This window comes from Columba livia, chromosome 17 (assembly GCF_036013475.1).
Source record: "Columba livia isolate bColLiv1 breed racing homer chromosome 17, bColLiv1.pat.W.v2, whole genome shotgun sequence".
NCBI lineage: Eukaryota > Metazoa > Chordata > Aves > Columbiformes > Columbidae > Columba > Columba livia.
This window is the reverse complement of record NC_088618.1, coordinates 10,965,908-10,981,952: the sequence shown is the minus strand read 5'-3', so window position 1 is coordinate 10,981,952 and position 16,045 is coordinate 10,965,908. Positions and strand designations below refer to the sequence as shown.

Here is a 16,045-nt window from a genome sequence, read left to right as displayed (position 1 = left end):
GCTGGGGGCTCGGCTGGGAGCCCCCGGGGTGGGGGTGCTACCGGGCCACCATCCCCGCGCCCAGCGGGGAGGGACCGGTAATGCCCTTTATTGGATCAGCCACCCAGCCGGGAAAGGTGCCACACGCCTGGGGCTATTCTGGGCAGGGCAGCACCCCAGACGCACCGCTCAGGCGGGCAGGTGGCGTGGCCCAGCATGCCCCACCAGCTCCCAGTTGCTGCCGGTTCATTTCCCAGTATGTCTCCACTTCGGTGCTGCACACGGTGACACCGCGCCGGCCGCCTGGACCCAGCCGTGCACCGAGACATGGGCACAGAATTCAAGGTGGGAGCACAGCCTGCACAAGCAGGGACCCAACCCCTGGGGCAAGCACTGATTATTTGGCCTAAAACCAGGAAAACCAGTTGAGCAGAAAGCAGCAGGGTCCTGCAGGGGGGCTGGGGGCGATGCCCAGGGCAGAGCTGGGTTCTGCAGGGCCAGCGCTTGCACCCCGTGGGTGCCGCTGGCCTGGGGGTGCCAGGCTGGACCTGAGCCCCCGTTGGAGCCCCTCCGAGCTGGGCGCTGCCTTCGGGTCTTTATTTTTCTTCCTATCTCCCCTCCCTGGCCATGTCGCAGGAAGTGCAGCATGTGACTTTGGTGAGAAACCAGCCAGGGTGAGAAACGGACCCATTAGTCCCGTAAGGCTCTTAGAGTCACCTTCTTTCCCCAAAAAGCCCAGCACAGGGGTGCAGGGGTAGGGCCAGGGCTGGGGACAGCAAGGTGCCCTGGAGCAGGGTGTCCTGGAGCAGGGTACACCGGCCACGCAGAAGGGGACATTGGCAGCAGCGAAGGTCCCTCTGCGGGGTCGCGGGGCCACCGGCATGGGGGGGTCTGGTGCTACACGCTGGTGTAGCTGCCCTGCCACAGGGCATAGAATGTTGCTCTCTCCAGGACAGCATCCCTTGCTGTGGGTGCGGTGAGCTCGCCAGGTCTCAGAGGGTCACCCCAAACAGGAGCTGGGTGGGTGCAGCACCCAGGGTGGGTGTTCAGCCTCTGCCCTCCCGCAGCGCACCGGGAGGCGGAGGCGCCGGGCAGAGAGCGGGGATGGTGCGGGGGGACGGGGCAGCGAACCCACACACACCGCGGCGGCCACGTGTAAAAAAGCGGCGCTGTCGCTTTAACAGCGGAGGGTGGCGGCCCCTTTAAGACGCGGGGGGGGAGTGGGGGGGGATCAGCTGCCCGCGCACAACAGCGGGGCCGCAGCCGCCACGGTGGGTCCGCGGGGCGGGAGGGGTCCTCCGGCATCCCCCTGAGCATCCCTCGCCCCGCGACCCCCACTCATCCCGGGGTCCCTATCGCCACCCGCATCGGGGTCTCCCAGTCCCCTGCCTGGCTTGGGGGTTCCCTGCGTGTCCCCCGGTACTACTTGGGGGGGTCGGTGCCGCCCCCGCTTTGCTCCGCAGACGCTCGGGGCTGGGGCGGCCCCGGGGTTGAGCCCCCACCCGGCGCGGACGTGGCGCGGCAGCGTGTTTTTCAGCCCGCCCGCGGGTTGCTGTGCCTTTTAGCATTATTATTCTTTTTATTTTTAATTACTTATTTTTAATTCCCCCTCCTTCGGTCTGCCCGGGGACCTGCGGGATGGGGGACCCGGACTTGCCCCTGTTTCCCCTCCCCGGGGGCCGCTGCCAGCGGTAGGTGCCCCCTGGGGCTGCCCCCCGCCATGGGGCAGGGTGCCGTGGGGCCGGCCGGGACGCTCAGCCTGGCCGGGGTGCTCAGCCTGGCCGGGACACTAGTGGGGGACAGCGGGGTGCAGCCAGCCGGGACCCCACTGCCACTGGACCTGGGGCACACGGCCCCTCCCGGGGGGGATGCTCTGAGCCACGGCCGGGGCCTGGATGTGAGTGTGGGGGCTGTGGTGGGGCTTGGGGGGTGGCGGGAGGGATGTGGGTGCTGGTGGGGTGGTGGGGTCCCATCCTGTCCCTGTTTCCATGTGTCCCTGCTATTGCAGCGGGGGATCTCACCAGGATTTCCTCTGTTGATGTTTTTCTCCTTCAAAAACCTTGCTGCTTGCCAGGCTGGCACCTTCCCATGGCTGGGGTTGGGTGGGGGGTGGCACAGGGTCCTGTGCTGCTGGGGTTGGGGACAGCAATGGGGACAATGGCTTGCACTCCCACTGGCCATGACACAACCCTTGACCCGCGCACGTGTAGCACAGATGGGGAAACTGAGGCAGGGATGACAGTGACACCCCCCCAAAAGCAGCCCAGCAGAGGGACAGTGCCACTGATGGCAGCCCTGGCTGAACAGTGGTGGGTGCTCAGCATGGGGACAGGACTTTGGGTGGGGACAGGACTTGGGGTGTCCAGCTGAGCACCCCACGCTGTGCCCCGCAGTGCTGGGAGGTGCGGAAACGCAACAGCTCTGAGTGGTGCCACTTCGTCCGGAGCAACCCCGACTGCCGGCTGGAGGGCGGCTTCCTAGACTACCTGGATGGGGTCTTCTGCGTCTTCCCCTCTCGGCTGCTCCCCCTGGCCGTCACCCTCTACGTAAGGATGGGAACGGGGGGGATGCTCATGGTTGGGGGTGCAGGCTGGGGACTCCACCAGCCCATCTCTCTGCCATCCCCAACCCCTCAGGCTCTCTGGCTCCTGTACCTGTTTGTCATCCTCGGCGTGACAGCGGAGAAGTTGTGAGTAGCCCCGTGGAGGACAGGATGGTCCCCAGGGTGAGCGGGGAGCCTGGTGGTCCCAAAGCAGCCCTGTCACCCCTCTGTGCCTCCTTCTCTGCCCTTCCAGCTTCTGCCCGAACTTATCGGCCATCTCCACCAACCTGAAGCTGTCTCACAACGTGGCAGTATCCTTGACGGGTCACAGGGCACCCTGGGTGGGGAGGGGGGAATGAAGGGAGGTGACATGTTGGGGACACTTCTGCATCCCCTCGGCACTGTGCCAGGGGACGCTGAGCTGAGCATGCAGGGGAGCATAAGCTGGAGATGGTGGAGGGGTGGGCAGTGGTGTGCCAGCACCGGTGGGGAGCTCTGTGGCACTGGAGCAGGCAGGCACCACATGTCCCCATAGGGATGTGGCCACCAGGTCTTTTCCTTGATGTCCCCTCTCCATGGTGTCACCTTTCTGGCCTTCGGCAATGGGGCACCAGATGTCTTCAGCGCCGTGGTGGCCTTTTCCGACCCGCGGACGGCAGGGCTGGCCATCGGGGCTGTCTTCGGTAAAGAGAACCCCACCAGGGGCTGCCAGCTCAGGGGGGTGGCAGGTGGGGGGACACTGAAGGGCCAGGGGATGTTTCCTCCTGAGGGGGACCTGTTGTGTTGGCAGGTGCCGGTGTGTTCGTGACCACGGTGGTGGCCGGGGGCATCGCCATGGTCAAGCCCTTCACGGCCGCCTCCCGGCCCTTCCTCAGGGATGTCATCTTCTACATGGTGGCCGTCTTCCTCACATTCATGGTCCTCTACTTCGGCAGGATCACGCTGGGAGAGGCTCTGGGTGAGCACTGCGGCAGGGATGGGTTTGGAGGTGGCAGGAGCAGCCTGGGGTGTCGTAACCCAGCTTGTGCTCCCCCTCCATCCCAGGGTACCTGGGGCTCTATGTCTTCTACGTGTTCACCGTGGTGCTCTGCACCTGGATCCACCGATGGCAGCGGGGGGAAGGACCGACCCCCCCCAGCCCCTGGGAACCAGGTAAGGGCTGCATGGCCAATGGGACCACCAGCATGCTGGGGTGTCCCTCCACTGCCCCCCTTCTCTCCTGTCCCCCCCAGAGATGCCAACAGATGCTGAAGAGCAGGAGTCCTCAGGTGCCAACAGTGGGGACTATGGTATGTCATTCCTGAGGGGCTCAGGGGGTGGTTGGTGGTCCCAGGGACCCCACAGCTGCTACATGCATGGCTGAGCCCATGGGAACCCCCATCCCTCGCAGGTGAGGAGTACCAGCCCCTGCTCCCCTCCCCGGAGAGCTCCTTGCGCATCCTCTCCACTGCGCTCAGCCCCCTGGACCACCGCAAGTGGAGGAGGAAGCCCTGGTACTGGCGGCTCTTCAAGATCTTCAAGGTGAGTGGGGGGGATGTGAGCTGGGAGGAGCACCCCCCAGCATGGGGCATCCCCCTCCCTGCCAGCCCCTGGGGCTGTGTCACCCCTGGGAGATGGTGGGACAAGGGGGACAGGTCATGGGGCATCTCCTGGGGTGCCCTGTCTCGGGGGTCCCCCATCCCTGCTCATGGCTGCTCCTCCCAGGTGCCGGTGGAGCTGCTGCTGCTGCTCACTGTCCCTGTCGTGGACCCCGACAAGGACGACCTGAACTGGAAGAGACCCCTCAACTGCCTGCACATCGTCACCAGCCCCCTCCTCTGCATCCTCACTCTGAAATCTGGCACCTGTAAGAGCCCAGGGCAGCCCCAGACACTCATCTAGGATGGGAGGGGACCGAAATAGCCACCAGAGCCCTGGGGACCACAGGAGCCCTTTGGAGCTGGTGCCCATCTAGGGAGGGGAGGACAGGCCAGTGAGGAGCCAAGCTGGGGGTCCTGGTTTGCAGCTGGATGGCTCTGTCCTTCCCCCAGCAATAGGGGGTTTGGGCCCCCCAGAATCCAAGTTGATGGGGCAGGCCTGGGGAAACTGAGGCACAGAAGGGAGCAGCTCCAAGAGGGCTTGGGGTGGAGGTGGCTTTAAAGTACACAGGTTTACTTCATACTGCAAGCCTGGTCAGATGCTGCCCCGGCCCATGTGGTGCCTGTGGGGTCACACTGATGCCCCTTCTCTCCACCACGTGCAGATGGGCTGTACCAGATCCAGGGCGTCTTCCCAGTCTGGGCACTGATCACATTGGTTGGCTCTGTCCTGGCTACCATCATCTTCATCACAACAAGCAATGAGCGGCCACCCAAGTACCACTGTGTAAGGTGTCCCCAGCCCTCAGCACCCATCAGGGACCAGCCCAGTCCGCTCTGGCCTGGACTGAGGGTCCTGGGGGCAGAGCAGGAGACAAGATCACCTTCCCAGTCTGCAGTGTCCCTAGGAGGGGGACAGCTGGCTGGAGGGGTGCAGGATGCACCCAGGGACCAGCTCACCCCTCTGCCTGGCAGGTCTTTGCCTTCCTTGGGTTTTTGGCCAGTGCCATGTGGATCAATGCCGCAGCCACAGAGCTGGTGAACATCCTCCGCACATTGGGTGTCATCTTCCAGCTGAGCAACACTGTGCTGGGCCTGACGCTGCTGGCCTGGGGCAACAGCATTGGCGGTAGGGGCTCTGCTGTGCCTGGTGATGATCCTGGGCGCATCCGTCCTTCTGGCATCTCCCAAAGTCTCCCCTTCTCCCTCTGCAGACACCTTCTCCGACCTCACCATGGCACGGCAGGGCTATCCCCGCATGGCCTTCTCCGCCTGCTTCGGGGGCATCATCTTCAGTATCCTTTGGGCATCAGGGGAAGGGTGGTGGTACTTAGGGCAGAGGCTGCCTCAGTTTCCCTGCCTGGAGAACCTCTGCTCCTGGGGGGACTCTTGAGAAGGAGCTGGGCAGGATCCACCCTAAAGTCCCTGAGATGGCACTTGTGACCCCTTGGATGGAGCCAGCAGCATCTCTCTGTCCCCACTGCTGTCCCAGCCCCAGTGGGGTGGGGGTTTGGGCCAGAGTCTGGTGGATTTGGGATCTGCCAAAGGGAAGGAGGGGAAGAGGATTTGGGTGGTCCCCATACCAGACTGAAGCTTTTCCTCCCTGAGCGCTCCAGGGTGTGTTTGCCACAAACAGGCACCGCTTTGGGCCCCGGGGCGCAGGGAGGGAGGAGAAGGGATGGTGCTGTCCCATCCCTGGGGGCGGGAGGGACTCATCTGGCCCCAGTGCTGTGTCCCCATCCTGAACATGCCCTAGACATCCTGGTCGGCGTGGGGCTGGGCTGCCTGCTGCAGATGACCAGCAGCCAGCTGGTGGTGAAGGTGAGGCTGCGGTGACACGGGGCAGGCTGGCGGCAGGACCCCAGTGTCACTCATCGCTCCCCATCTGTCACAGCTGGAGCCCGACAGCCTGCTGGTGTGGATCCTGGCCGGGGCCCTGGGGCTGAGCTTGGTCTTCTCCTTCGTGGCGGTGCCAGCGCAGTGCTTCCAGCTGGGCAAAGCCTACGGCCTCTGCCTCATCCTCTACTACCTGGCCTTCCTCTGCGTGGCCCTGCTGACCGAGTTCAAGGTCATCCACCTCTCCACTGCCTGAGAGACACGTGTCCATCCTCCCTCCCTGCTGGATCGGGCCCTCGCTGTCCCCTTGCACTGTCCCTGCCAGGGCGACCGAGGCACCTTGACCTCAAGCTGCTGCCACCACACGCTGGAGGCACCACGTGCCGGCTCAGCCTTCACTTTCTGGAGGGGGGGTTGGTTGTTTGTGCTTTGGGAAGGGAAAAGGAGCCATTAGTCACTAGCCACGTCTTCGCTCTGCCTAATCTTGTTTAACTCAAGGTGGCTCTAAGCAGGACCAAGGTGAAGACCTCGGTGTCCTCCGGTCCCGGTGGCAGAGAGGGCAGCTCCAGCCTGGGGTCACAACCAGTGAGGTTTTTCCTCTTCAACCACTTTATTTTCCCTTTCCCACCTCTATCCTGACTGCCTGGGGACAAGGCTGGGGCGGTCACACCACAGGGGTGACTCTGTGAAGGTCTGAGCCATGTTTGTCACTGTAAAGGATGTGATTTGTTCACAGGGCGGGTTTGGAAGAGCAGCCGAGGCAAAGCAAGACGGGGTTGAGGTGAGATGAAGCTCCAGGGCAGCGCTTGGGTTTTAGTGCAAGCAAAGCTGGAGGCAAAAAAAAAAAAAGCAAAGCAAACAAAGGGAGGCTGGTTTCCCCTTTTTTTAAAGCTCTGTTTTTGAACCTGAGTTTCAGATCCTACTTTTCTCCTCCTCTGAGTGTGGACAGAGTGGTAGGAAAGGTCGTGGAGTTTCCACGTGCAGTGTTAGCCTGAGGCAGGACTAGGTTTAGGCACTGTAAAAAAAAAAACAACATAAAAATATTGCAATAAAAAGCCAAACCCAACGCAGACTTCTGTTGTTTGCTGCAGGGGGTTGGTTTGTGGGGAAGAGGGGGCACCGGGGGCTTCTCTGGCTCCGAGGGAAGGGCCGGGGGGCCGGTGCTCTCAGCCCAGGGCGGTTTTCCCAGCGATGCGGTTTCCTCCAGGTTCAGCAGCCGTGATTTCCCAAGAGCGGTCACATGCGGCTGACTCGGCCATTTCGTCGCAGGGTTGGGAACTGCAGCGTCACAGCCCCGGGGTCAGCACAGGCTGCCAGGGACAGCGCCGGGGACAGGGACAGCCAGGGCTGGGCTGGTGCTCCTGCTGCCGGTGGGACGGTCCACAGGGCACGGGCGAGAAACCAGAGTGCCGTTAGGGACAAATAACCACATTTCTGCCCCGTGGGGAGCAAGGGGCTGTTTTGCAAGAAGCACAACTGCCAGAGCCGGCTCCCGCTCCCTTCTGGGGTGCCAGCAGCCTCCTGGTTCTGCACCATTTCTCCTTTTTCTAACCAGACACAGGCTTTCACAAAAAGTAACGTTCCCTGTGGTATGGGCTCTGCCCTGAACCTGCTCACAAGTTACCAGCAGCTGCTGGAGTTATCTGGGGAGCAGTGGGGATAAAGCAATTGAAACTGCAGCCAGTATACCCACAGAGAGGTACAGGGTCAAAAAAACCTTCTAACCTTACGTGTTGCATTGAGGTAGCTTTAAAAAACGTAAGTTTGAAAGCGTTATCTTAATGTTCAGGGACAAAACTGGGAAAGGGGAAGAGGGAAGTTGGGCTTTGCAGTGTCCAGGACAAAGAATGTGGAGCAGCAAAATGTGCCCATGGCAGCGGTTGCCACTGGCACCGCTCCTCTTCAAACACTCTTCAAATGCTTGAGCTGCAGCCCAGCCTCATGTCTGGAATAACACAGGAAGGAGGAAAGGAACCTGCTGCCTTTACAAAGCCGAGGATGCTTTTTATTAGTGTGCGTGAAAAAAAACTAGAGAACATTTTTTACAGACATGTCCATAAAATCGTTTTATAAACAAAACACCAGCATACAAAATCCTGCAGTGCTTCCTCCCTTGCTCCCTACAAAATGATTGTCTCTGTCATTAGTCTGTGTGTCAGGTCGGGGAGAGGAGGATAAATAGAAGGGGATGCCCCGTACTCAAACTTTGTGTCTTCCCAAAGTCACGTGGAAGAAGAAAACTTCTGCAACCCTCCTTGGTTTACAAAAATAATTAATACGTTATGTACGCAGGGGAGATCAACACCTCAGCACAAAACCAGGGAAACAGCACCTGAGCCCCCAACCCCTGTTGAGCATCCCTGTGACACGAGAGCCCCGTTATTGCATGTTAAGCAGGTTAGTGCCCCCCCAATATAGCTTAAACTGCAGCTCCTTTCACACCCAGAAAACACCCCCCAACAATCACTGACAGCCCTGCAATAGGCTGTAGTGGAATGAGTTTAACCAGAGCTGCTTTGTTTATTCCCTAACAATCATAATGCTCGTTCATCCTGCCCACAACTCAAAAAGAGAATAAGCAACATCTACTCCAGCCCCAGGATTAATCTGGGTAAATCTCCCAGGCTGCGACTCCATGCAGAGCAAATGCAAGAGCCACAACTGCACTGCTCATTAATTTGTGGTCGAACTGATGGTTTGGAAAACAGCCCTTTAAGGTCCTTCACGGTCCAGCTCAGAAGTAGTTTCATACCTGCAGCACCCAGCAAGGAAACAAAGAGGTGCCCTGAGGCGCCCCCAGGGAACTTGGCAAGGGTTGAGAGCAGAGGTTGGTGCGTGCTGCCCCAATGCTGCTCACCCGCTTCTCCGATATCCCAAATACTCCCACCACGCTGCAGAAGCAGCTCTGTCTTGCTGACTTTTGAAAGTCCCATTGACCCAGGAAATGCTGCTGTGCAGGATCACTCCTTGTGCCATGTGGCTACCAAGGACAAAACAGGTGTATGGGAGAAAGGGAAGAGGCACACAGATCTGCCAGTGCCTGATCTGTCTGGGGGAAGGAAAAAGCCTCCCCAGCAAACTCTGCTCTTCATCTGAACCTGAGAAAAGATCCAACAGCAAGAGGTTGACGGGAACCTCCCAGCTGACAGAGAACTTCCAGCCCTCAGCACTTTCTGTGCTGACGGGGGGAAAAAAGGGACTTACAGGGACAGGTTCTCATCGGTTTACGGGCAATGGAACACGAGTGATGACACACCCTGCTGTGATCACATAACAGACGTGGCAGAGCTAGGAAGGGATCTCTTTCCCCCTTTCCTCCCACCCCTCACCTACCAGCTCTGGCTGCCTCCTTGCCAGCTGCAGAAAAGCAGATGGGAGAGAAAAATCATCTTCCACATTCCTTCTGCATCCAAAATTCAAGGAACAGTCAAGCTCTTTAGTGAACATTCCTAAAATCCTACTCGGTCAGTGTTTGCTGGCCTGAGGAACATTTCTGCATGGGTGAGAGTAAGGGAGGAACACTGCTGTGCTGTGTGACCACAGCAGTGACCTGGCTGAGGACTAACCAGCAGCACTGATGCCCACAAGCTCTCCTTAACCCAAAGCCATGCAGAAATAAGCCAGATTTGGAGCTGCAAAACATTCAATTTCTTCCTCCTAGTCATTTATCTGAGCTAAAGACCAGCTAGAGATTTGTCATTTACAGAGGTGGTGGCCGAGTGACAGAGGTCAAAGCGACCATCACCCTGTGGAATGTCCCCCTCACTGCCCAGAGACAGGAGCTTTGGGGTTTGCAGAGGTGACCCCAATCCCAGGCAGCACCCCGGGCAGCACTTGAACAGTCACAGCAGAGACACACCGTTCATCTCCCCCAACTCCTGTCCCACTTACGGTGGTAACACGATCAGCTGCTGGCCCTCACACTGCTAAATTCAATAATGAGATGGCTAAATTCAATAATTGGAGCTGGATCTGCTACAGGGAGAGCATCTAGCTGTGCCAAAAAGGAGGGGAAAGGCAGACTGCTCTTCCAAAAGTGCTGAAAGTTCACACCACCTCCTGTTTCTTTGCATAAGGAGGGTGGAAAAAAAACAACAACTTACTCCCTGATCCTTTATTCCTAGGCTAATGGTACCCTTTAAGCAAAAGAGATCTTCCAAAAGGGCAACAGTTTTACTATTAAGCAGGTGGCTTCAGCGCGTTTCCTGCTGTTAATGGATTACACATCCCTTTCCGCTGGGTCTGTTACTGCTATGAAACAGCAGGCTTGGGCCTGGGAAGCGGCTCGGAGGGAGAAGGTCTCTGTTCTGTCCGAGATGTTCGCTCTGTGCTGAGCATCACGCTCCATCTGGGTGTAGCAGCCTTACACAGAGTCCCCCGGGCCTCTGTTTTTTATTCAGTAATCCACTCGCTAGGGGAAAAGATTTAAACCCTAAAGCTGAACAGTACACTGAACAGATCTATATACATCATCCCAATATATACGCTGTGAAGTAATACTCTAGGTTATTGCATAGAAGGCGGCTTGCACGAGCTAGGCCTAAATGACAGTCTGGGAGCGCTGCCGGAGGCTCAGGGGCTTCAGAGAGCTGGTGGAAGCAGATGCAGGCTCTTGCAACGGTGTCTGAGATTCTTCTTTTCTGGAATGCTCCTCATACCATTCCTGCAAAAGGAGATCGGACACACCGAGATCAGGCTCTGCCCCACGCCAGGACCCCGAGCGGCAGAGCCCTCGGCTGCTGTGCCATGCAAGGGCACGTTTGCTCAGGCACAAAGCCCTGGATCCAGCCTAACCACCTACAACAACCTGGTTAATTCCAGCATGACTGTGACAGATGTACCAAGACGTCAGCACCCGCAGTCCAAGCAAGAAGCACCAGTTGTGGCTCAGCTACAGTTGGCTGAACTGGGAAACCCGGGCAAGGAAACTTCCCTGTCTCAGGATGTCCCTCCTGAACGTCCATGACTCCAGTACTGGTGTCACAGGCATGTTTGAGATTTACAGAGTGGCTCCCAGCCCCTGGCAGCGCCCAGGGTGTTACAGCATGTTATAGCCCTCAGAGACCAGGCAGAACAGGCGAGGAGCTTCTCTGCAGGTTTTCATCCAGCTACACAGTAAATAACATGTTTATTTTTGTTAGGGGGGCTGAAGACTCATCCCCAAGCTAGCTGCCAAAGGGACAAAGGACAGATTCAAAAGATTACGAGATTAATTCTTTCAGTACTAATCATTATATTAGCCCATGACCTTCAACCTGGAGGTGAATGTCTAGCAAGCACTAGAGTGACCAAATCCACGGCATAAAGCTCCTGACCACGAAGGGCTTCAGCAGGAATGCCCCAAACAATCCAGAGAATCTGTTGATTTAAGCATTTCCCATCCTTGTTAGTCTAATTCTGATGGCAAACCAGGCAGCATTGCTCGCGACCTAGCGGCGCTCTGCCTGGGAAACACTCGGGTTCTGTGTCAGACAGACACACCCAAGCTCAAGCACAATCACATTCCAGTAGTTTAACTAACTAGCGCTCAGCAGCCGAGCCCCAGGAACACGCCGCATGTGCTCCCAGCCCCAGCGAACCCCTCGGGAGCTCAGCCAGGCTGGATGCCGACGCACACGCCCAGCGCCCCGTTACCGTGGCTCTGCCGACACAAACCTGGCAGCCAGGCACCTGGACCTGCTGAGGAGGCTCCAACACGCTCCTCTGTGGTTTAAGAAAGTCCCCAAGTGCCAGAACGGATAAATCTGAAATACATTTAATCTACTGCCCACTCTCTTCACCAAACTGCCTGCCCAGGGTCTGGAGGAAGAAGGCCTCTGGTGTTTCAAAGGATGGTTTGTTATTCTAAGCGATGTTCTGCTCACCACAGCCTTGCTGAAATTTCCAACTGAGGCACACATACCTGGATCTCCTCTTCATACATCTTCATACTCAGGTCACTCTTGGTCCTTGATCTGCGTCCCAGAAACAGCGTTGACATTTGCTAAAGAGTTGTGGGGAGGAGAAGGAGGAAAAAAACCCACAAAAATACTTTCATCAGTCACTGAGCAGTTCACAGGAACTTCAGGCATCCTGCATGCAGACACCCATCACCCACTGGTGAGCTCGGACTATCCTGGGCTCTTATTATATCACAGGGGAAAGGCGTTTTAGGGTGCACATCACCTAAACAAATACAGGCTGAGTGACACTGAGCAGATCCCCAAAGGCAATAGAGGGAGCTGGAGCTTGGACAGATGTGTCTAGTGCTTACTGTAATGAGATGAACACAACATCAATGCCTGTAACAAAGCTCAGACCCAAGCTCCCAAATAAGATCTCGTCTAAGAACAATTTCAGGTCCCACTTGGCTAGACCACACATTTACTCTGTGGGCCTGGACTTCTTAAATTGTGTAAGCAAAGAGCCGAAGTCTAAATTACACTGTGACCACATGAGTTATATGAACATGGTTGAGAAGCAAAAGAAAAATCAGGTCTGGCATCATCATTCTGGACTCCACTGCAAGGCCAAGGACATCGCCTTCCTTTGGTTTGCCTCGAAAACTGCTCCTGATCAGCGTCATTGTCACGATTTTGAATTTTGTCTGTGTGAACAAGAGCTCAACGTTCAACTACCAAGCCAACCAAAGCAAATAAAGGTTGCCTAAGAGACTGTAGCACCTGTGCTTTGTAGTGGGATCCAAGAATATAATGGGTATTATTGAAATAACCACTTAAGCTCTTCCCAGATGCATGAGACAACAGCTCTGAGACAAGAGCAGTTACCCAGCTCAGCTCATTTTTCCAATTGCCCATCCTATTTTGGAATGGAAACGTACACAGCACCATGGATAAAGGAAGGCTGGGGTTTGGAATCGATACCATCGGATTGCTGCATCATGCTTCAGGACTGTCCAAGCCCAGGTGTACAATGAGAGAGGCAGGAGAAGTACAAGACAGTAGTTTCCTTAGAGAAAAATCAATCTGCTTTTTCCAGCTGATGCTGGGCCAGGACTGTTCTAAGAGAAGTTTGTGGGTTGTAGCAAGGAGCCTCTGTTAAGTCTATTCAGAGAGCAGAGGAAATTCAGTTGCTGCTTTTCTAGAGCAGCAAAACCTGGTGCCAGTGCTGTGGGGTCCCTGCAGCAGCTCAGCTCTCAATACTAAGGTGACACATGCAGCTCCTCTCTTAAGCCAGCACAAAGGCATCTGGGGCCCTGGCACACCTCCCTCCCCCAAAACTGAGAACTTGCAGAAAGCTTTTCCTCTTACCCCATATTTGTCCATCTGCAAAACAATCTTCTGCAGCTCAGCGGTTTCGGTGGCAGCTGAACTCCGTTTGTACAGCTCGATTATGCCAACCACTTCCTCCTTGAAGATCTCCTTCTCCAGCACAATGCCATTGTCTTCTGGAGAGGCAAGAAAGAGGGGAAGAAAAATGCCTCCAGGATGAACGTTGCTTCATCATCTACTGCAATAATCCTGGAAGGCAAAGCTTAACAGCACCCAGGAGCAAGCCAGGTGCAGGCACAGTCTGTACCTACTTTTGTGATTAGAACAAAAATGTCCTTGTCCCTCAACAAGGCAGGGAAGAAATTAACTTGTGTGTAGGACAGCAAGCACCTCAGCTTTTTCAAAAACGTCGGGCTTGTCAGTATCTTAAAACAAAAAATAAATCTTGTAGCTTTTTGCTTGCCTGTAAATTAACCAGCAAAGTAAATGATCACACAGGAATTGCCACCTTTTGACCGTGAACTGCCTAAACCAGCTCGGGAGCCCAGTGCTGATGAGCATTCTTCACTGCACCCACCAAGCTGGGTTCAGGAGGGAGCACCCTGTAACTAACAGCACCCGGCTCCTGTGGGCAGGTGCCACACGTTTGCATCTCCTGGCCCTTGCAAACGATGAGGGGCTGATGAAACTGCTTCTGGCTGGGGCCTTCACTGTGTTTTTGCAGGGAAGAAAGACTCTCCAGCATTAAATGTATGAGAGTACAGTAGCTGTATCTCCTTCCTGCAGAAACATGTAAGTAATTATTCAGATGACTTTGCCTGGAAAATGAACAGAAAAGTCTGAGTGTAGATCACCTGGAGGAATAGAAGGACTGTAGAGATTCATGTGTTTATGGCGCCTAAATTAGCAGGTCATGAAGTTACATGCAGCTTTAGAGAGATGAAGGACAGTGAGTAAGACCAGTGACTAACAGGAGTGCGGAGATAGAGAGACCGTCAGTTCCTGAAGGGTACAGAAAGGTATGTCCAACACCAGTACACAGTCACCAGTCTAAGTACAACCAGGACATGTGGAAAAAACTGGATACACAGTGTCTGTTGCCCTCTATGTGATGGCAAAGAACACTGGCAAAACACCTGCACCCAGCGTTTTGGTGCCTGAATGCCAGACAAGCTACTTGGAGACAAGTTCTGGTGCCACTGAGCATATTAGTGAGGAAGGGAAATTGGTTTTAAAAGAAAAATCACATTGTCTTCCTGTAAGGTCTCTGGTTGAGTTTTGCTACAGCAGTGCTGTAATGTTTCCTAGATTTCTTTTGTGAAATGCATGTGAACTTCCTATCTTCAAATAATTTTGTTGAAATGGCTCAAGTAGTTGAAGTGTACATGTATAAGCATGTGCGGACACACAGAGACACTTATATAAATCCAGGCAGACGCATACACACACACTTTTTGGGGAGTGCTGGGACAGAGCAGAAAGGCCAGATAGATATATCACACGAAAGCATAATAATGGCTTAGGAAGTCAGGGTAAAAAAAGAAAAATAATCTGGTCTTTGCTGGCCAAGCCCATTCTCTCCTACAGACATAAGACACAACGCTGTAAGTCAACCAGTCCCCAGTTCTGACCTTCTGAATCTTGGTTCTTCCGAGTGTAGTTCATGCGGAAGACAAATGCATCCAGAATAAAAGCCACGATGATCGTCATCACCACCTGGGAGAGGACAGGAACAGAAGAGATGAGGAAGCTGCTGCTGGGGAACTCCTCCAGCCCACTTCAACAGGAATCTGAGCATTCGGTCTGTGCTTCAGCTCCACATTCCCCAGCATCTCCATGGCAGAGAGGATGCACAGGTCACACTTCAACCTGAGAGCAACCTTCTGACAGTAAACCAGAAAGGGGACAGAGCAAAACTATGATGCTGTAGTCCTTTCCCCAGGCCCAGATTTATGCAGCATCAGCTTTATCAGTGCCCACAAATTCAACTTTCTGCAAGTGATGAGGACTCACACCTGTTTCTGGAAGGTGTTTATGTAGAAGAGCAAAGTTGTCCTCACTTAGGGATGGAAACTCCCTCTGGAACACAGCAAAAGCTGCCTCCTCTCCTCAGCCCCATTATTTGATGCATGAAGCACATCCAGAAACCTACCATGGTCACAATATAGAAGATCATGAAGTAAAGACGGCTCCAGTGAGTGGTTTGGGATGTCACCCCTTCCTAAAGAAGAGAGGGAAGAAATCAGTAGTGCACAAAAGATGGAAGACTCTGCTGTTAACCACTTGTCAACAGACATAAAGCAGCATAACCACAATCTGTCTGAGTCACAGCTCCACAGTGAGCCCCCGGGGCTGCCTGTGCAATGCCCAATGCCTCAACTGCTCCTCGCAGCTCACCTGCCTCTCAAGCTAACACAGAGGTTCCTATACGCACACGCACAGAACATTTTAAGCCCGTGGCCGCGTGTACCCCTGCTGCTGTGAGAACACAGCTTGGACAGCAGGGTGACGAGCTGGAATACAGAATGACTTCACTTGTCCGCATTGTGAAACCCAGGCTGAAGGCTGGTCAAGATTCCCAAGAAAACAAGCCCAGCAGCATGCCAGAGGTCAAATATCACCCAGCGATCGGGAGCAAACGTCTGGCAACAAGAAGTGACGATGTTGGGCCCATCTCCAGTCGCTAGGGGAAGAAAGCAGTGGTGGCATGGAAGATCTAGCTCAAGTGATGTGTGTGCTGTCCATGCACGCACGGCAGCTGAGGTTTACTTACCATGATGATGTACCAGTCGTTGACGACTGTCAGCTCAAACAGCGTGACTGTACAAGTGAGAGAAAAAAATACAGACAATTTATCCAACTGAACCTACTTTAGTGATTCTTAGACAAAGCATTTGACA

The 16,045-nt window shown here is 55.3% G+C and overlaps 2 protein-coding genes across 12 annotated transcripts in view; one reads left to right on the top strand and one right to left on the bottom strand.

Annotated features, from left to right (window-relative positions):
• Positions 1–169: 169 nt before the first annotated feature.
• On the top strand, positions 170–7,000 carry SLC8B1 (solute carrier family 8 member B1). Of its 5 annotated transcripts, none has more exons than XM_065033837.1 (15): positions 170–324; positions 2,373–2,525; positions 2,616–2,668; positions 2,775–2,833; positions 3,100–3,204; positions 3,312–3,479; positions 3,566–3,673; positions 3,754–3,810; positions 3,912–4,042; positions 4,226–4,367; positions 4,764–4,885; positions 5,074–5,227; positions 5,313–5,393; positions 5,825–5,919; positions 5,993–7,000. In XM_065033837.1, the coding sequence occupies exons 1-15, from the start codon at positions 307–309 to the stop codon at positions 6,188–6,190; spliced, it is 1,644 nt and encodes a 547-aa protein (XP_064889909.1). In that variant the 5' UTR covers positions 170–306; the 3' UTR covers positions 6,191–7,000. The 5 variants fall into 5 exon arrangements, with proteins under 5 accessions (XP_064889909.1, XP_064889908.1, XP_064889907.1 ...); XM_065033836.1 differs by lacking the exon at positions 170–324 and adding an exon at positions 1,475–1,876 and having other exon boundaries at positions 5,855–5,919; XM_065033835.1 differs by lacking the exon at positions 170–324 and adding an exon at positions 1,475–1,876.
• A 913-nt stretch (positions 7,001–7,913) lies between these two features.
• TPCN1 (two pore segment channel 1) overlaps positions 7,914–16,045 on the bottom strand; it is a 47,145-nt gene continuing 39,013 nt past the window's right edge. For 6 of the 7 annotated variants that reach the window (XM_065033821.1, XM_065033825.1, XM_065033820.1 and 3 more), the window contains 6 exons: positions 15,919–15,965; positions 15,298–15,366; positions 14,777–14,861; positions 13,185–13,321; positions 11,837–11,917; positions 7,914–10,597 (listed from right to left, as the gene is read on the bottom strand). In XM_065033821.1, the coding sequence (XP_064889893.1) occupies positions 10,475–10,597; positions 11,837–11,917; positions 13,185–13,321; positions 14,777–14,861; positions 15,298–15,366; positions 15,919–15,965 (542 nt within the window). In that variant the 3' untranslated portion in view covers positions 7,914–10,474. Of the gene's footprint in view, positions 10,598–11,836; positions 11,918–13,184; positions 13,322–14,776; positions 14,862–14,881; positions 15,015–15,297; positions 15,367–15,918; positions 15,966–16,045 lie in introns of those variants that run through there. The other variant, XM_065033826.1, reaches the window with a different exon arrangement.